The sequence below is a fragment of the Chiloscyllium plagiosum genome, chromosome 43 (assembly GCF_004010195.1).
Source record: "Chiloscyllium plagiosum isolate BGI_BamShark_2017 chromosome 43, ASM401019v2, whole genome shotgun sequence".
Lineage (NCBI taxonomy): Eukaryota > Metazoa > Chordata > Chondrichthyes > Orectolobiformes > Hemiscylliidae > Chiloscyllium > Chiloscyllium plagiosum.
In genome coordinates, this window is record NC_057752.1 from 113,644 (window position 1) to 134,951 (window position 21,308).

Here is a 21,308-nt window from a genome sequence, read left to right on the forward strand (position 1 = left end):
AAACCAGTGTCCTCAACTTAAATAAGAACCATTAGAGAGGTATTAAGAAAGTGTTGTCTAAATCAGACCAGGAAAATAGACTAACAGGAAAGTAGTGGATTAGCAGTGGCAGACATTTATATAGGTATTTCATAACACTCAGCAAAAATTTATTCCAGTCAAAAAGAAAGATTTGATGAGAAGGATGAACAACTGGTGATTAACAAAAGCCGGTCAAAGAGAATATCCAATCAAAATTAAAGCAAGTAAAGCAGCAAAACCTAGTGGTAGACCAGAGGATTTGGACTGCTTTGGAAACCAGTGGCAGATGACTAAAACTAATAAAGTGAGAGAAAACTGATTCTACAAGAAAATTGGCATGAAATATAAAAACAAACAGCAAGAGTTTCTACAGGTATAAAGAAAGAAAGTAGCTAAAGTAAATGTGGTACCCTTGGAGGATGCAACTGGGGAATTAATAACAAAGATGGGAAAGGGCAGATAATTCAAACCAATAAATTGCACTTGACTGCCTGCATCCTTGAAGTTAAGTGGCTGCAGAGATAGTGGAAGCATTCGTTCAAATCTTCCAGAAATCACTGGATTCTGGGAGAGTTCCAGCAGATTGTAAAACTGCTAATGTGATTCCCCTGTTCAAAAAGGGAGGGAAATAGAAAAGGAGGAAATTATGGGTTAACATCTATTGTTGGGAAAATACTAGAATTCATTAAGAAATAGCAGGACATATAGAAAAGCTCAACAAAATCTAAAAGAGTCAACATGGTTAAAGCAAAATAATGCTTGACAAATTTGCTAGAATTCTTTGAGGAAATAAGAAGCAAAGTTGAAAGGGGGGAACCAGTAGATAGGATTACTGGGTCTTTTTCAGGTAGGAAATATGTAATTAGTGAAGTGCCACACGGATCAGTCCTTGGGCCTCTATTTGCTATCTATATTAATAACAGTGTGCAATGTATCCAAATTTAATGATCATAGAATCCCTACAGAGCAGCTAGAGGTCATCCCAGCCTATCAGGTCTGCACTGACCATCCAAAGAGCATCCCACCCACGATGCAGAGGCCTTAGAGAGGGCGCAAAAGAGGTTTACCAAGATGTTGTCTGGATTGGAGTCTATCAGCTAGAAAGAGAGATTGGACAAGATTTGGATTGTTTTCAACAGAGCATCATTAAGGAGCAACCTGATAGAAATATATAAAATTCTGAGAGGCATGGTTGGGATGAACAGTCTTTTTCTCAGGGTAGAAATGTCAAATACGTGGGGGCATAGGTTTGAGGTGAGGGGGGAAAAAGGTCATGTGCAAGGAATGTTTATTTTTAAGAGAGTGGTAGGTGCTTGGAACACGCTGCCAGGAAAGTTGGTTGAAGCAGATACAATAGCAACATTAAGAGACTTTTAAACAGACACACGAACAGAGAATGAACAGATGGAATTAATTTAGAATGGCATTATGGTGGCACACTCGTGGTGAGCCGAAGGGCCTGTTCCTGTGCTGTACTGTACTGTTCTAAGTTTCCACTAGTGAGGCAATCTCAAACAAGATGACAGTTATAGAATAACAGTATGTTTATTTAAAGCTGATTTGCAAAGTAATTTCTTCTCCTAGAGGGTAGTGAGAATGCGGACTTGTCTACCCCAAAAGAGTTGTGGAGGCTAGATCACTGAAATAATTTACAGGAGATAGATGCATTTTTAAAATATTGGGGAGATGAGGGCTATGAGGAGCTGGCATGGAAGAGTTGAGGTCTAGACAGATCAGCCACGAGCTTATAGAATGGTGGGGCAGGCTTGAGGGGCCGAAAGACCTACTCCTGTTCCTGTTTCTCATGTTCGGCTCACTAACATTGCCTTTACTGAGTGGATCATCAGGGAAGCTGATTAATATTCTTCCCAAAAAGTAGATTTATTTTTTAAATAAAAGAAGTTCATCTAGCAACATCTTTCCAAATAAAGGTACTAAACAATAATAACTTCCAGCATGATGTGTGTTCCATCCTATACCAAAACATTTATTCATTTAAGGTCACAAGTAAACGCACTATTTAATTACAGGTACAGATTTGTTTTTACCTGATTTCTCAGTTTTGTTTTGGGATTCGGCGCATATCCAATAAACCCAACTTTCTTCATAGTACGCAGTATCTCAAGATCGACAGGTGGAGCTCGTCTGAAACAAAATAATCACAAGGGTAATTAATCTAAAACAGATTAAAGGGTCATTTTTAGTTACTGGAGAATTGCAAGACCTCCAAAAGTGAACTATGTCTCTCAAAGAAGATTGAGTACATTGGGACATTCTGTAATACCAGACTATTAATATATTTCTGCTTGCTTTATTCTTCTTTCCAGAAATTATATAATCATAAATTGTATATCTACTGTACTGTAGCAATTTCATGTCACAAAGAATATGCAAATAGTTTAACTTCCCCTATCATTATGCTCATCCAAATGTAAAACATGAACAAGTAACCAGGAAATAATAGGAGTCAAATAAGATGATCTGATACAGCATTGGCCACACCGTAAGATTTGAGTGTTGCAAATGGGAAATCCAGGTCTTGTGTGTAACTTTATAATAGCATTCGCATAAACCACAGTAAGACTGCATTATCAGAACCAAATCAATTCTAAGATACTTCATTCCCTCACGCAATTCCAACATTCGGTATCAAATTTAAGAAGAGATTGAACATATCTCTTCACGGCCCTGCACGTTTGGGTACAAACAAGTTTTTCCACTGTGACAGACTACAGCTTCATCCACAATTCTGCAGCTGTATTTCTGATCTAACAGGTCAAGGAGAGGTGAGGGTAATGTTATCAACTTTTCTTGATCACAAGCAGGGAATTCACAAAAGTGTACTCTCATATTTCCTAATTATGGGTTACATAACAATGGAGACTAAGAGTAAATTAGTGCCAGGCTGTTCTTTAAGAATAAGGCACATGGTTGAAAATAGGAGAAAGTGAGGACTGCAGATGCTGGAGATCAGAGTTGAGAGTGTGGTGCTGGAAAAGCACAGCAGATCGGGCAGCATCCAAGGAACAGCAGAATCGACATTTTGGGCACAAGCTTCCCGATTTCTGATGAAGGGCTTATGCCCGAAACGTTGATCCTCCTGCTTCTTAGATGCTGCCTGACCTGCTGTGCTTTTCCAGCACCACACTCTTGACATATGGTTGAAAATACCCAAAAAGGAATGGTAAGCACAATTAGAATAAGAAATCAATGTATGCTGTTCAACATTACCTCAATTCATGATCTATCAGGTAATACCAGTGACTAACACTTAGAGGGACAACAAAGAATTTAGTGCATGTTGTTGGTTAAGAAAGTCATGCAAGTAAGTCAATTTGAGAATTATTCATTATATGTGACGGTCTCCGATGTTACTATCTAAATTGAGGAGACTGGTATCGCCTGTAAATAGATAAAACACGAGAAATAGAAGCAAATGTAGGAGAGAGGAGTCAAATGATTAGTGTCAAATCGCACTAGTGGCATCCACTTAGAGAAATAAAGAATATTATCAATGAAAGGAATGGGACTTTAGTTGGAAGTTATTAACATGAGGGATTGCTGAGAAGTTAACATAAGGGAAGTGAGCATCCAAAGTTAAATGTGGTGGAAAAATAGCAATGCATTGAATGTACTTTTGCTGTTAAAAACATCTAATTGGTTTGAGAAAACTTGCATTCGTGTGCTTCAGTGCGCATTTTACAAGTGTCCAGCGATAAACTTTCAGTTACCTGGGTGTAACACTACAGTTTGCTGTTGGCCAGTCAGACAATAGAGATTCAGTAATAAGAGGGACAGGAATGAGCGATAAAGGCAAAAGATCATCGTTCCAATCTAGATGTGGTAGAGTATCTACCATACATGGCATTGGAAACTCAGTCTCACGAGAATAGGCATTAAACGTAGCATCTGGTGAGTCTGCCCATAGATGTACACATCCTCCAGAGTCTCCAAACACCAAAGCTTGCTTGCTAGAAGATACATCAAATGTCATGACTAATTGTCCTACAGTGTTAATGTGGAAAATATCTGCTGGGCTTGCAAGGCCTGTTGGTTCACAAAATTGGCATTGCCCTGGAAAAGAACAAATGGAGAACAAAGATAACTAGAACAAACTGGCTTGAACAAGATCTTTTGCCAGACATACTAGCATGCTGGCTGTTTTAAGTCCACACTCCATATACTACATAACTCACGAATAGTTTCTACAACAGTGGCATTTGCCAGAAGTGGTTTGTGTTAGGACACAGTCAGCTTTAGGATTAAAGAGGAAATCTGGAAGCTTGTCAGATTCCAGACAGCACATTGCAAGACATTCACCATATCAAATCTAAACAGTAGTGCTCTAGTCTACCATAAATATCAAGTATGTTGAAGCCTTTAATACATTCCCAAAGATTTTCTAGGTTACAGCACAAACAACTTCAAATGTTAACATTTCACCCTTTCATACTTTTGTGATTTTTGCTGCTGGTTTATTGTGGTTATCTTTCTTTTAACATTGCCACATCATCGCTATTATCGATCTCAATTTCATCAAGTATCTGAATTTTATTTTAAATTAATCCCACACAGAGCTAGACGAGCAGAAACAAATTTTTACTAAAAATAGAATTCAACAGAAAAACATAGCACTGGCTAAATGAAAATAAAACATGTAGTAAACATTAAAAACTGTTTGGAGCGAGGCTTCAGTCATTTATGGCTGTGTTTAATTATTTGCAGTAACTGAAGTAATAGTTTGAAATAACATGTAAAAACTCTGGCATGAATCCATCATGCATGCAAATTTATGTCATACTTTTTTTGAAGCGAATAATGAATTCCTTTCCTGCTGATTTCTTCATTTTGGGGAAAAACTGGGGAAGTACAAGGTTTGCAAACCAAAACAAATTTTCCCTAACAATTAACCTCGAGCTGATCCTGCAGCAGTAGATTAATGTCCAGGACCTTACATGGCATAATAATCCTGTCATTTTGGGACAGCATATTGTCCAACACACCACAAGCATTATCATATCTGTTAATAAAGTTTATAGACATAAATGCTCTGTAAAAACGCTGGCCTTTTGAGTTGTACCTGATTGAGAGATGATGGCCAGTCTTGATGTGTATGTAGGAATAAATCTCAGGAACAGAGGATCCACGTGAACCTGCAACGGGCTGATTGCCCGCATCATACGGAGATCATACACCATCAAGAATCTGTCACATGACAAGCCATTCATTCGATTTGAAAAGCCACATGTTACCAATAGGTTTCCATGTACATCAAAATCAGAGAGGCTTCCAGAGTAAGCATCAAATTCATGCTCCATTTTAAAACTTCTCAAATCTCGGAGGGATACCTAAAAGACAAGGATAATTACAACGCACAAAAAGCAAGTTGCATTGTTTACCTCAATGATTCATCGAATAAACCCGCTGCCACTATGGTACTATCATAATCTAGGAAAATTCCATGTTCAATTCTTGCCACAGAGCAGGAGGGATACTCCAAATTAGTCTCACCATTTGTGGGTTGCCGGGGGAAAGGTGGGAGTGGGGAAATAATATATCTAGGGCACCCTAACCACTATCCAATAATCTCTACTCGAAGTATGCACATATTGTTGAAACTGGAACACAGAATTAGACTCAGCTGTAATGCTTCCTTCCCATCAATCTGCTAACACTCAGGACTTCAGCTCAAACAGAAGAATGGCCACAGGTGGGGTGACCACATCCTTAAACCACCTTGAGAAGGGGAGAAAGAGGGGAAATTTGGGAAGAAAACAAGTTAAACTTGATCAACCATTATGGTCTTTGTGGGAGATTAGCTATCAATTCCAACAGTTGACACCACTAATTTGTTCTTCCTATTTTCTTACAACTATTTCAGTTCTGCTTCTGCTGTAAAATTCTAAAAAAGTCTCACTTCTCCATTGGTGGCTATAACCACTTGCCCTGAATGTTTACGTGATTTTGGAGCTGCTACCTCACTCAATTATTTCAAATTATAAAATCACAAAATTAAATGAGACTCAACTCAAAAAATACTAAAGTTACATTTGCTTCCGAAAAGTGTTTCAAACGAGCACTGAGGGAGGGGGGATAGGGTGGAGATGAATCCAGCAGGGATTTTCCATTCATTTCGATGTAAGATGTGCATCGGATCAGTTGCAATGCCCCCTTCACTAATTAAGAAGCATAATGGGAGGCAGATTAGAAAAAGTCTTTTAATGTACTTTCAAGCAAACAAGCACAAGATGGAGACTCATAACATACCCCAATAGTGCTTTAATTAGCATTCTGGCCATTACGGAGGGACACAAATTTTGTTTTTAGTTAAATTTGTGTGTTCAAAGAGGAATATGTCAGTACTGGGGAATTCTTTCCATTTCAGGCAACAAGCATTAACAGTTCAGGGATAATGCAGCCAGATCAGAGTAAGTCTTCCTCTATTCAGCCCCAAACCAAGAACTGTGCTCCTGATTGAACCAATGTAAATTTTTCATATCGCAGACAAGCAATCCTGTGGTCTCTGCTTGAGATGCCAAATATTGTGCAACATCCATAGTCTTATTGCCATTAGGAATTGGACCGACTCTATCCAAACTGGTTAGGCAGTACCCTTAAAGCCAGCAAAAACGACCGTATTCTGAAACTGGGCTGGTTTTAAACCCAGAACCCAAAAGGTAAAAGACTAGTGATGAATCAACAGCATTATCCACTTCCCAATTTTCCAAATTCAATTCTTGGTGAGTGTTGAATTCGCTGAGAAAGAACAGCAATAGCAAGACAGCTAAATGCTTTCCTAGGTAAAAACACAAATTTGTTCAATACTTAAACAGAGCAATCTTTTTGACTTTCCAATAAAATTTACATCGAAGTTATCCGAGGAAGGTTTCTTATGGCAGACTGGTTAGCAAGGTTAAATCACATGGAATACAGGGAGAACTAGCCATTTGGATACAGAACTGGCTTGAACTTAGAAGACAGAGTATGGTGGTGGAGGATTGCTTTTCAGACTGGAGACCAGTAACCAGTGGTGTGCCACAAGGATCGGTGCTGGGTCCACTGCTTTTCATCATTTATATAAATGATTTCGATGTATAGTTAGTAAGTTTGCAGGTGACACCAAAATTGGAGATGTAGTGGACAGCAAAGAAGTTACCACAGTGTACAATGGGCTGAGGAGTGGCACATGGAGTTTAATTTAGATAAATGTGAGGTGCCACATTTTGGAAAGGTGAATCAGAGCAGGACTTATACATTTAATGGTAAGGTCCTGGGGAATGTTGCTGAACAAAGAGACCTTGGACTGCAGGTTCATAGTTGCTTGAAAGTGGAGTCACAGGTAGATAGGATAGTGAAGGCGGCCTTTATTGGTCAGAGCATTGAGTATATGAGTTGGGAAGTCATATTGCGGCTGTACAGGACATTGGTTAGGCCACTTTTGGAATAGTGTGTTCAATTCTGTATTCCCTCCTATAGGAAGGATGTTGTGAAACTTGAAAGGCTTCAGCAAAGATTTACAAGGATATTGCCTGGGTTGGAGGATTTGAGCTCCAGGGAGAGACTGAATAGGCTGGGGCTGTTTTCCCTAGAGCGTCAGGCTGACGGGTGGCCTTATAGAAGTTTATAAAATCATGAGGGGCACAGATAGGGTAAATAGACAAGGTCTTTCCCTAGGATGGGAGAGTCCAGAACTAGAGGACATAGGTTTAGGGTGAGAGAGGAAAGATACAAAAGGGACCTAAGGGACAACTTTTTCCACACAGAGCTGTCAGAGGAAATAGTGGAGGCTGGAACAATAACAACATTTAAAAGGCATCTGGATGGGTAAAAGAATAGATTAGATTAGATTACTTACAGTGTGGAAACAGGCCCTTCAGCCCAACAAGTCCACACCGACCCGCCGAAGCGCAACCCACCCATACCCCTACATTTACCCCTTACCTAACACTACGGGCAATTTAGCATGGCCAATTCACCTGACCTGCACATCTTTGGACTGTGGGAGGAAACCGGAGCACCCGGAGGAAACCCACGCAGACACAGGGAGAATGTGCAAACTCCACACAGTCAGTCGCCTGAGGCGGGTATTGAACCCGGGTCTCTGGCGCTGTGAGGCAGCAGTGCTAACCACTGTGCCACCGTGCTGCCCACAGAATAGGAAGAGCTTCGAGGGATAAGGGCCAAGTGCTGGCAAATGGGGTTGGATTAATTTAGGATATCTGGTCAGCATGGACGAATTGGACCAAAGGATCTGTTTCTATGTTGTACATCTCTGTGACTCTGACAGCTCACGTCTGATTTAGTTCAGCAGAACTTCCTGAACAACTCAATATTCGTAGGTAATCCCCACGCTACTGATTGCCGGATCCAAACTAAAATTTGGACTTAGGTAAACTGCAGAATTGGGCTGAGGTGTGGCAAATGGAGTTCAGTGCAGATAAATGTGACGTGATTCACTTTGGGAAGAATAACAGGAAGGCAGTCTACTGGGTCAATGGAAAGATTCTTGGTAGTGTGGATGTGCAGAGGATCTTGGTGCCCATGTACATAGATCCCTGAAAGTTGCCACCCAGGTTCCTAGTGCTGTTAAGGCAGCATACAACATGTTTGGTTTTATTGGTAGAGGGATCGAGTTCCAGATCAGCGATGTCATGCTGCAACTGTACAAACGTTAGTGCGCCTCACTTCAAATATTGCGTACAGTTCTGGTCGCCCCATTACAGGAAGGATGTGGAAGCATTGGAAAAGGTACAGAGGAGATTTACCAGAATTTTGCCTGGTCTGGAGCAAAGGTCTTATGAGGAAAGGCTGAGGGACTTGGGTCTGTTCTCATTGAAGACAAGAAGGCTAAGAAGGGATTTGATAGAGACATACAAGATGATCAGAGAATTAGATAGGGTAGACAGTGAAACACTTTTTCCGAGGATGATGACGTCAGCTTGTACGAGGGGGCATAGCTGCAAATTGAGAGGTGATAGATTTAAGACAGATGTCAGAGGCAGGTTCTTTACTCAGAGTGGTAAGGGCATGGAATGCCCTACCTGCCAATGTAGTTAACTCAGCCACATTAGGGAGATTTAACAATCCTTCGATAAGCACATGGGTGGGCTTAGACTAGTTCACAGGTCGGCGCAACATCGAGGGCCAAAGGGCCTGTTCTGCGCTGTATTGTTCTATGCTCATGTGGACAGAGGGCTCTGAAATTAATTACTAACAAAGGCCACTGAAACATATAGCTTCAACAAGTTGAATTTATTAATGGAGTGAAAAGGGATTGCGGGATATACCGAAATGATGGGAATAATGTGTGTTTGGCCTAGCATCATAGAACATTACAGCGCAGTACAGGCCCTCCTCCTCCCCTCCCCTCCCCTCCATCCTCCACCACCCCCTCCATGTTGTGTTGACATGTGAAACCAATCTGAAGCCCATCTAACTCTCACTATTCAATTTTCATCCACATGTTTATCCAATGACCATTTAAATGCCCTTAAAGTTGGCAAGTCTACTACTGTTGCAGACAGTTCGTTCTCCACCCTTACTACTGAGTAAAGAAACTACCTCTGACATGTGTCCTACATCTATCATCCCTCAATTTAAAGCTATGTCCCTTCGTGCTAGCCATCACCATCTGAGGAAATTGGCTCTCAATGTCCAACCTATCGAAACCTCTGATCAACTTGTATTTGTCTATTAAGTCGCCGCTCAATCTTCTTCTCCGTAATGAAGACAGCTTCAAGTCCCTCAGGCTTTCCTAGTAAGACCTTCCCTTCATACCAGGCAACATCCTGGTAAATCTCTTCTGCACCCTTTCCAATGTTTCCACACACTTCCTATAACACGGCCACCAGACCTGTACACAATACTCCAAGTGTGGCAGCACCAGAGTTTTGTACAGCTGCAACATGACCTCGTGGCTCCGAAACTCAATTCCTCTGCCAATAAAGGCTAACACACCATACACCTTCTTAACAACACTATCAACCAGGGCGGCAACTTTCAGGGATCTATGTACATGGACACAGAGATCTCTCTGTTCATCCACACTACCAAGAATCTTACCATTAGCCCAGTACTCTGCATTCCTGTTACTCCGTCCAAAGTGAATCACCTCACAGTTCCCCGCATTTAACTTCATTTGCCACCTCTCGGCCCATCTCTGTAGCTTATCTTTGTCCCTCTGCAATCTGCAACATCCTTCCACACTGTCCACAACTCCACCGACTTTAGTGTCATCCGCAAATTTACTAAACCATCTTCTATGCCCTCATCCAGGTCATTTATAAAAATGACAAACAGCAATGGCCCCAAAAAAGATCCTTGTGGTAAACGACTAGTAAATGAACTCCAGGATGAACATTTCCCATCAACCACCACACTCTGCCTTCTTACAACTAGCCAATTACATATCCAAACTGCTAAATTGCCCTTAATCCTATGCCTCTATTTTCTGCAATAACCTACCATGGGGAACCTTATCAAACACTTGACTGAAATCTGTATACACCACATCAACTGCTTTATCCTAATCCACCTGTTTGGTCACCTTCTCAAAAGAACTCAATAAGGTTAGTGAGGCACGACCTACCCTTCACAAAGCTATGTTGACTATCCCTAATCAAATTATTCCTCTCTCTAGATGATTATAAATCCTATACTTATAACCCTTTTCCAACACTTTACCCACAATCAAAGTAAAGCTCACTGGTCTATAATTACCAGGGTTGTCTCTATTCCCTTTCTTGAACAAGGGAACATTTGCTATCCTCCAGTCTTCTAACACTATTCCTGTAGACAATGGTGACAAAGATCAAAGCCAAAGGCTCTGCAAACTGCTCCTTAGCATCCCAGAGAATCCTAGGATAAATACCATCCAGCTCAGGGGACTTATCTATTTTCACACTTTCCAGAATTGCTCACACTACCTCCTATGAACCTCAATCCTGTCTAGTTTAGTAGTTTGTATCTCAGTATTCTCCTCGACAGCATTGTCTTTTTTCATGTGAATACTGACGGAAAATATTCATTTAGCACCTCTCCTATCTTCTCGGACTCCATACACAATTTTTCACTACTGTCCTTGACTGGCCCTCATCTTGCCCTAGTCATTCTTTTATTCCTGATATACCTATAGAAAGCTTTCGGGTTTTCTTGATCCTACCTGCCAACGACTTCTCATGTTCCCTCCTGGCTCTTCTTCGCTGTTTCTTTGGGCTCTCCCTGGCAAAGTTGTAACTCTCAAGTGCCCTAACTGAGCCTTTACATCTCATCTTTACATGACCCTCCTTCTTCTTCTTGACAAGAAATTCAAGTTCTTTAGTAAACCACGGTTCCCTCACTTAACCACTTCCTCCCTGCCTGACCGGTACATACTTAACAAGGACATGCAGTAGCTGTTCCTTGAATAAGCTCCACATTTCAATTGTGCCCATCCCCTGCAGTTTCCTTCCCCAACCCATGCATCCTAAATCTCACTTAATTACATCATAATTGCCTTTCCCCCAGCTATAACTCTTGCCCTGCGGTACATACCTGGCCCTTTCCATCACTAAAGTAACTGTAACCAAATTATAATCACTATCACCAAAGTGCTCACTTACCTCCAAATCTGGCCTGGTTCATTACCCAGTACCAAATCCAACGTGGCCTCACTTCTTGTTGGCTTGTCTATATACTGTATCAGGAAACTATCCTGCACACATTGGACAAAATCTGACCCATCTAAAGTATTCGAACTATAGTATTTCCAGTCAATATTTGCAAAGTTAAAGACCCCCATAACAACTACCCTGTCAGCTTCACTCCTATTCAGAATCACCTTTCTACATCTCTGGAACTATTTGGAGGCCTATAGAAAACTCCCAACAGGGTGACCTTTCCTTTCCTCTTTCTAACCTCAGTAGACAGGTCATCATCAGACGTCCTTTCTGCCACCGTAATACTGTCCTTGACTAACAATGCCACACCTCCCCCTCTTTTACCACCTTCCTTGTTCTTACTGAAACATCGAAACCCAGGAACCTGCAACAACCATTCCTCTCTCTCCTCTATCCATGTCTCCAAAATGGCCACAACATTGAAGTCCCAGGTACCAGATGGCCCTGGCGTTGAAGCAGACACACTTCAAACCACATTCCTGCCCGCCAGTACACTCTTGCGACCTTGAAACCTTACTTATGACCTCGCTACTCTCAACTTCCTATACACTGGAGCTACAATTCAGGTTTCCATCCCCCGCTAAATTATTTTAAACCCTCCCGAAGAGCATTAGCAAATATTCCCCCCAGGATATTGGCACCCCTCTGGTTCAGGTGCAGATCATCCCGTTTGTAGAGGTCCCACCTACCCCAGAATGAGCCCAAATTATCCAGGTCCTTAGTCTATTGCGACAAATTATTGTATTAAGTTCAATACATCCAGTATAAATACCTTTCCTGATGTATGGCCACAAAAGAAGAAGCGGTTGGACTGTCGCATGATTGTAACTCCTGGAACTTCAACTGTGTACTGGGAAGAGAAACAAAAATCAAGTAGTGTATATTAAGATGAAATATTCTTCATTAATCTTTCAAAGGCTCTCACAACTTGTGTTTGAGCCAAAAAGGAATTTTTACTATGAAGGAAATAACAGATGGCAAAAGGTGCAGCAGTGGTTAGTCATACTAACCTTTAACCTGCCTTGAAATGTAGCCCAGACTACACTGAAGGTCTATTTTTCAAGGAACCATAAACGCTTGGATAATCTCAACCCAAGTCCTACTAGTTGTGTGCCTAAAACACCTCACAAAAATCACAAAGCATGATGGGTTTAGAAAATGGGAAGCAAAAAGAAGCACATATTGACCCTCAAAGATTGGTTGAGGCAACAGAGAAAGAACAAGTCAAAGTTACAGCAAGACAGTTGGCAACGGTTCGCTTTAGCATTTATTGCCAGGAGAATGGAATATAAACAGAGACATTTTACTGCCTCTATACAGGCTTTTGTGAAACCTCATCTTGAGTACTGTGTATAGATTTGGTTCCTATTTGCAAAAGGATATAATTGTTTTAGAAGCATTTCAGAGTAGGTTCACGAGTTACTCTTAGATAAAGCACCCACCTTGTAAAGAAAAGTTAAACAAGCTGGGCCAATACCCAATAGAGTTTAGAACAGTGAGGCGATCTTATCAAAACAAATAAGATCTTGAGGGAACTTGATCAGGTGGATACTGGGAAGATGATTCCTCTTGTGGGGGTGACTAGATAATTTAAAAATAAGAGGTCTCCCTTTTAAAAAGGAGATTAAGATTTTTTTTTTCCTCAACGGGTCATTAATTTGGAATTCTCATCTCCAGAAAGCAGGAGACTGTCATTGAATTTATTCAAAGTGGAATTAGATAAGATTTTTAATGGACAAAGGACATAGATCGTTATGTCACAAAACAGACAGGAAAATGGAATGAAAACCACAACTAGAATCAGCTATGATCTTATCAAATGACATCGTAGGCTCAAAGGGTGACTGGCCCACTCCTGCACATAAGTCCTATTTTCTTATCTCAAATTAGTCAGCATTACCTAAAGATGCTAAGTAAAAACTGATATGTTCATTTAAAATCTCCCTTCAAATTATTAGAAATAGAATCATTGCCAAGTAATACTGATCATGTATCTACATGGATTAAAACAGCTACTCACAGCTGATCTTAATGGATCCTCTCAAGCATTTCTCTCAGTTGAAAGGTTCAACAACATGCTTGCGTCACATCACATCATTTCCCTGCTCTTCCTGGAATGGCAAAAGGCTTAGTAGTTCCTTTAGGGAACATTGGGACCACTTCAAGATAACTCTCTATTGCCTACCAATTCACTGCACAGCTGTGAAGTGTTTCAGGTTTTCTTTCCCGCTTCCTTCTGTGCTACCTTCCAGCCTGTGTTGAATATTGCTGACAGGTTGCCTGGAGTGCAGCATTTGTAACATTGAGTAACCATCTGCACACACTTATCCTGCAAGAGGTTTTCTTCACAATATTTCATGGACCCTAGTCCAAGAATCTCTGAATCATACCACCACAGTAACTATGGGAAGAGCAGGATTAAAATCATGAATCAAATTATTTAAAACTAATAAAATGTAATATTATAGCTCAGGACTTTACCTTTTCACTTTCTTGCACTGCATTTAAGTCTACTTCTATGACATGATTTTGAAGGCCCCCCAAGAGAACAGAGTTGTTGTCAGTGAGAAGAAGACTGTGCATGTCCTCAACTTCATCCATACTAGAAATTTTGAAAAATGTAGTGTAAGTAATTGCATAGACAAGAATAAGGAATACAGTCAAACACTACATATTCATGTTTAGCACTGTGCCAACACACATTGGATAAAACACTATTTGTTGCTTCAATGAAATAAGACAATTCAAAACTCTATGTCACCATTTACTACTTAGCATGAAACATTATTAAACAAAACATTGTAACTAAGTTAACTAGTATCTCAATTAGGTTGTATTTTTCCACTAATATGATGTCACAAAGTGACTCCAATCTTTCACAGAGTGAAGGTGAGCATATATAAAGTCAGAAGTGTATAGAATGCTCACTGTTCCCACATCATTCAATGCAATATTGTAAACCTCCAAATTACCATTTTGCTTGACCTGAAGACATACAGGAGCCATTCAATATGTGAGACAGAATTGGGAGCTTTACTATTTAACAGATCAAACAATCTTGAATCCCACAGCTCTCACGCACTACAGATTTAACTCATGTTCAATGTCCATTTGATAGCAAAACATTTTTAAAACTACCCTGCTTCTTCACCAGGACATTTACGTCATTGTTCTTTTGGATATATTTAAGAGAAAAGATGACTGCAGGAAAGTGATTGTAACTCTGTGCCTGATGACAAACACTCTGCTTTCATGTTCACAGATGAATTATCAATTTGGAGTTTCTCAATCAAAGAACAGATTTTTTTTTTTAAAGTTGCACAAACCTCCAAAATTTCAGATTGAAGTAACAATTTTTAAAAAAAATTATAAACATAAAATGAAGACTAAAATCAACAACAGCATATTAAGGAAAAGCAAAATAAAAGTTAAACTAAGTTTAAAAAGCCAGAGAACAACAGAATTAAATGTTTGATCTAAGATTTGTGCTTCAGGTGACGAATTTAGTGTGACTGTTATAATGACAAATCTATTTCTGACTTTTACATAGATTAATTACTGTGTTCAAATTGTATGTATTTGAGTAGAAATCACATAAACCAAATTCACACAGGGAGCCAGGAAGCATTTACTCTCAGCTAAGGGTTATCTAAAGTAACTTTTCATAATTACTCAAACTTATAAGCATTTGAATTGCATGGATTTTATAAAATGAGAGGCTCCCTCTGTAGCCTCGCCAAATAACATCACAAAGACTAATTAGATTAGATTACTTACAGTGTGGAAACAGGCCCTTCGGCACAACAAGTCCACACCGACCCGCCGAAGCGCAACCCACCCATACCCCTACATTTGCCCCTTACCTAACACTACGGGCAATTTAGCATGGCCAATTCACCTGACCTGCACATCTTTGGACAATAATTAACATGACAGACCAGAATTCCCAAGGTACAATCTTTATCTTCCATTTTTCTTTCTTCAGAAAGTGCTGCCCCATTCTGAAATGCAATTCCAAAAGTTGCAACAGCCCTCTTGAAATTTTGCAAAGTTGCTATTGCTCACATAACCTATAACACTGACTAATGCCGCATTCTTCACCATCAATCGAAGTGAAACCTTACAGCCACATCCGGCCAGATTCTCACCAAACATTAATATATACAACTAGCCAAAGAGTGACACTGGGCGAAGCAACAGTTGAAGTGACACAAGAATAGCCACTCAAGTTACACATGGCCGGTCAGCATCGTGGAAACATACAGCCCAATCAACATCATCACAAGAGAGGTGAAAATTGGGGGTCTGGGGAAGAAAGAAAGAGAGGAATAAAACTGTAGGTGTGTCAACATAACAACTTAATCGTATGATTAAACAAAGTTAGAGTTTAGGAATTTTGCAGTGGCTAACTCACCTCCTGATTTCCCAAAAACCTGTTTACCATCTACAAGGCACAATTCAGGAGATTTATGGAATACTCCCCACTTGTCTGGATGAACACAACTCCAAGCACACCCATGACATTCAACATTATCCAAGACAAAGTAACCCACTTGATCGGTTATCCCAGCTGCTAAATTTAATAATTCATTCCCTCCACCACCCATACACAGTGGCAGCAGCATGTACTATCTACAAGATGCACCACAGCAACTCACCAAGGTCCCTTCAACAGCACTTTCCAAACCTGCAAATTCTACCACTTAGAAGAACAGCAAATGCATGGGAGCTTACTCCCTTATTCTAAAAGTACCTCCGTCATGTAAGCTGCAGTAATTCAATAAGGCAACTCACCATCATCTTCTCAAGTTTAATTAGGGATGGGTATTAAATGCTGGCCCGACCAGCAATGCTCACATTCCAAACAGGAAGGGGGAAAAAAAAACTCCAATACTCTTTACCTCTTCAACTCATCTGTTCATCTACTTTTAATGCCCTGCCTTTAGGTTACAGGGTCTAAACTTAAAAACTTACGCATAATCAAACATTATAAGTCCTCCTCGAGTAAAGCACTTGAGGTTATTCTTATTTAAAAAGAGCACTCCACTGTCTATGCTTTGGATGTGACGTATGTCATCAGTGGCGTTAACTTGAAAGGATGAGTAGCGTTCCATAGTGGGACCAAAGAAGGAGGTTGCATGGCCCTAGACAGAAAAATTTCAAAGACGAATTTAGTCGCATTCTTCTGAGACAAAGGAGTCAAGCACCACACCAATCCAAAGCAAACTCAAAGATTCCCAAAAGTATTACATAGCAAGAGCAGCAACAAACATAAACTATTTATCAAAAACCATTATTTTCTTTTACTAATGACAATGCAAAAGGATTTTGAATCCTATTTCCAAAACACAATTTTTTAACAATTAAAAATTACAAGTAATTTGGAAGGTTCTGTTCACCACATGCAGGATCACCCCTCAGATCTGTGGTGTACAATAATTAACACTACACAGGTCTACATCAAAATTAAGCTGTCAACATTAAAAAGGCAGCATGCTTAGACAGCTCTATGTTGATAAGTCTTGGGAAAACAAAACTTTCAATTTTAAAAAATGAATAAAACAGACTTTTCAAATATTTATTGTGCATCGTGTTAATTTAACAGAAAAAGAATGCAAGGAAATAACATGTATATGCAGCAAAACTATACTGTGTGGGATGACACTGAATCAACATATTTCTCTGTGACTGACAGCTTGTGATTTTGTATCAAGTCACCTGAGCAGAACTGAAAACTTCCTCATCTCACCCAAGCTGATAGTAAGGACCAGCCAGGTGGCCTTTTGGGATTTCTTCACAAGGTAAGGGAGTGTGTGAAGGAAAAGTAGATTTTCTAGCGATCGCCCAGGAGCCATTTTTGCATCAACATTGCAGAATCCTGGAAAGCGGACAGATTCCAATCCCACATCAACCATCAACACAATTATGAGCATTCAAAATGCAACTTTTTTTAAAAAAGAATTCTGAATGCTTATGCTATATTTGCAAATTGATCAGTACTATTTGTTTTGACTCAACTGCATAAATCATTAACTTAAAAAGAGAAACTCTCGGAACAGGTGATAATAATTTATCATAATCTGTGTCTGATTATAAGGGTCCTTTTGTGGTGCAGTGGTAGTATCCCTACCCCTGAACTGAGAGACAGGTTCGAAGTTCCACCAGCTCCAGAGGTGTGTAATAACATCTCTGAATAGGCCAATTAGGAAAAATAGGTCTTTATCTGATTATAGTCGGATTATTTTAAACAGATACACCCGACAACTAACTTCAAAATCAATCTTTTTATCATACTTTTAAATTTTACAAGTCAAATTGCAACTCAGTGGGTTAGGACTCATCAGCAGATTCTGGACCATCCCTGTTATATCAAGTGACCTGTAAGCTGTACAAATACAACATACCAATCAATTATCCACTGGTATACCCAAAGGCCTCTATCCTAGAACTGAGACCCATTACTTTACTTGATTGGAGGTTAATGTACTACACTTACCCCATGATTTCCCACCCAGAGCAATTCATCTTGAAGGTCAAAATGTGATGCAGTTACAGGGACTCCGACTTCTGCAACAACCCTGTGCAGCGCTGAATACATTCCCTCCACAAGGTGTACAGATTCAGATACTGAGACCGGCATGCCATCCAGCTGGACACCATCTGCTTCCAGTTCCACATTCTGCAGTAAGTTGGGGTCAAGCCGTGGGTCCAGGGAATGCTCAATTGAATTGTCCAGGGAAGGGTCAATGCCAGGATGCAGGGATGGTGAGTATTCCCCAAGGCCAGAATCAAGACCATCAAAATTCATGGTTTATTCTAGGGATGAAAAGAATAGAAGTACTTGGGAGAGAAATAAGTTCCAATTTATGTGGCAGTTATTTAAACCCATCTTAGCCAAAACATGTATGCAAAACAAATATCATTTCCACTTTATTCCCCCAACTGAAAACATCCTGTCTTCTCTTGTTACTACACCATGTAGTAGAAAGGTTACATTCGTCAAGCCTGTGCCAGAGAGCTGGAAATACTTCAAAAAGTCTTATATGACTACAAATGGTTGCTAGCCACCATACAATGTGCAGAAAACATTCAACAAAATTCGAAATTAATACACAATTATACTGCAGAACACGGAAGCCGGAAGTTCATAATGAAAGATACTCAGATTAAAATTAGAAAATCACAAAACGCCTTCCAAACTCCAGTGATGTAGTACATAAAATGACAGGCCAGTGCCTCTAGGACAAGGCAGATGGGATTCAACCAAACCCGTGATAATGCTGTCATTTTAAAAAGGTTTTCTTGTCCTTGTTTTTTTTGAAGAGAGGTCATAAAGGCAGAGGTGCCAAACAAACAAATAACAAAGTCTCGTTTAACAATGAACCTCTGACTTTCTTCTAAGATTTCTCTCATGATGCTATTCCCTCCTGCCAGTAAGAATCGGTGTTTGAATTTGTCGTTTTGCCAAGGGGTGTGTTTATGGGATGTTACTGTACTGGAACAGTTAATTGGTAACAGTTACTGTATTGGGTTAGTTAAGTTTGCCAATAATTAAGTTATTCTAAATTCTGCTTTCTTTTGTTTGTGTTTAAGTAAATTGTTTTGTTTAAGCTGAGTGGTTTGATGAGTCGCATCATACCTGGAACACCCACTTCACATCTGTCTTTAAAATAAGAAAAAGCTATGATCTAGGCTACCTTCTTAAAAATATTTTGAGGGGATCTGGTCTGGTCCATAACAGACCTCAAATATCAACATAATCTGAGCACACAATAACCTGCCTTTTTGTAGGTGATTCTAGTACTGTTATCCAATTATCAAACTAAACATAACACACAAAACATTCGGCTTACACTTACCAATGATTTCTAAAATCCAATTTTCCAATTATGACAATATCAAAGCTACAAATAATGCAAAGAAAACATAATTTCAAATTATCACCCATTTTTAATTAGTCATATCCAAACCACTTTGGTAGAAGTACTTTTCCAAACTAAACAAGGAGGATTTCTCCAATGTTACAGTAAAACACAAATCCTATAAAACTTCTTTTTCAAAAGACATTGATCCCTTGCTGGGCACATGATGGCCCCTAATCCAAGTGAACACCATTCATTTTGGAATAGTAAATGCTGACAAGCAACTTAATCCTGCAGGACATCACAACCTACTTCCAACAATTATAACTGGATAGTGAACAGCAGTGAGAATCCTGACCAACTTTTCTCTTTTTAATGTTGATAGATGATCAACAACATAGAAGTTACTGGAAATTCAAATCTCATATAGGACATAAAATTGTTGGTTGAGATTACATGACACAGACTCAGGAGTTGTTCTCTTTCACAAATGCGTATTACCAAAATTGTAACTAAAACTTAATGCTGCCCCAATGTATTTAACAATACTTTCTCTTGGTAGCAATTTCATCAATATTGCAATGCAGGAATTAGATGTTCAAAGTACAAAACAGATTAAAGGAAACTCGCTGAAGCAAAAACTCATGTCAATTTTCAAATGCCAAAACGAAACTTTATGGCAGGCCAAGTAGAGGACAGTTTTTGTGGACAGGAAGTCACAAATTAAATGATGTATCTGCTATCCAGGACCCCTACATTCCCGATGTATTTATGTGGAATGAATCAAATGATAATTCATGGCATGGTATTAGGAAGATAGAACATATAAATCCAAAAACCAAGAAGTAACAAAATAAGAGAGTGTGCAGCAAACTAGGCTATTTTGTGTATTTCCTAAAAGCAGACTCCCGAGTAACACATACCATGGGGAAAGAAAAGGGGAACCAACACCATAAAAGACAAAATAAACTTTAACCTAGCAATCAAACTTTTCACTGATCGTTAACGTTTTTATGAAGTCTTCTAGCCATTCTAGTATTTCACACAGAACTGGCGCAGGTGGAAGGTAGTCCCCTTGGCGAAAATTGACTGAGTTAGTTTGCTATAATTTGTGCTGTTTTCCATTTTTTAAACTCGTAATCTCAAACAATTATCGTCAGGCTGTCATTTCGACGATATTCAACAGCCATAGGCGATGGTTAAAACAGGGATTTGAAAAAAAACGTCAGCCAGGCCCAGCCAACATGCTGATTGCCTTTTCCAGTTACTTCACATTAAATTCTTATTACATGGCTCACTTATCACGCATTAATATTGAACCTACCAGCACTTCCTTTTTATCATTTATCGTTTCACATTACACACAAAAACATAACCAACTACCATTAAAACAAAGCTCAAAAAAGCCCAACAACAATACTACCCACAATCCACTGCAACAGCCATATTATTCTGATGGGCAAGCGTTCCACCCAATCTATAATCGTTGGAGGCGGGGTTTCAAGCCCGGCTGTGTACGGATGCTGCTTGGTTCCTCAAGCAAAGTAAAAATCGAAAGTAGATCCAGAAGAGCATAACGCGCGAGGGAAGCAGTACAAGAAGGTTGCGGAAACTTGATGTAAATTCTTATCATTGGTATGCGAATCTTTGTAGTTAAATTCGTTTTTGAGGTACAACCGCAGTAGTTTTGCTCCTCAGCCTGGTTCATGATGGGTATGAGTATTGTTGCTATATCTCCAGGAATTAAAGATGAATTCCTGTTCGGAAT

The 21,308-nt window shown here is 39.7% G+C and overlaps 1 protein-coding gene across 5 annotated transcripts in view; it reads right to left on the bottom strand.

The window, feature by feature from the left end:
• Positions 1–21,006, bottom strand: part of pan2 (poly(A) specific ribonuclease subunit PAN2) — a 90,404-nt gene extending 69,398 nt beyond the window's left edge. For 2 of the 5 annotated variants that reach the window (XR_006309973.1, XM_043681741.1), the window contains exons 1-9: positions 20,865–20,961; positions 19,538–19,582; positions 18,175–18,494; positions 16,653–16,822; positions 14,160–14,280; positions 12,451–12,528; positions 5,102–5,369; positions 3,753–4,095; positions 2,070–2,166 (exon numbers count right to left, since the gene is read on the bottom strand). Coding sequence is in view for 4 of the 5 variants with exons in the window: in XM_043681741.1 (XP_043537676.1) it covers positions 2,070–2,166; positions 3,753–4,095; positions 5,102–5,369; positions 12,451–12,528; positions 14,160–14,280; positions 16,653–16,822; positions 18,175–18,486 (1,389 nt within the window). In the remaining variant the exon portion in view is untranslated. Of the gene's footprint in view, positions 1–2,069; positions 2,167–3,752; positions 4,096–5,101; positions 5,370–12,450; positions 12,529–14,159; positions 14,281–16,652; positions 16,823–18,174; positions 18,495–19,537; positions 19,583–20,864 lie in introns of all 5 variants that reach the window. The other 3 variants (XM_043681739.1, XM_043681740.1, XM_043681736.1) reach the window with 3 other exon arrangements.
• Positions 21,007–21,308: the final 302 nt, after the last annotated feature.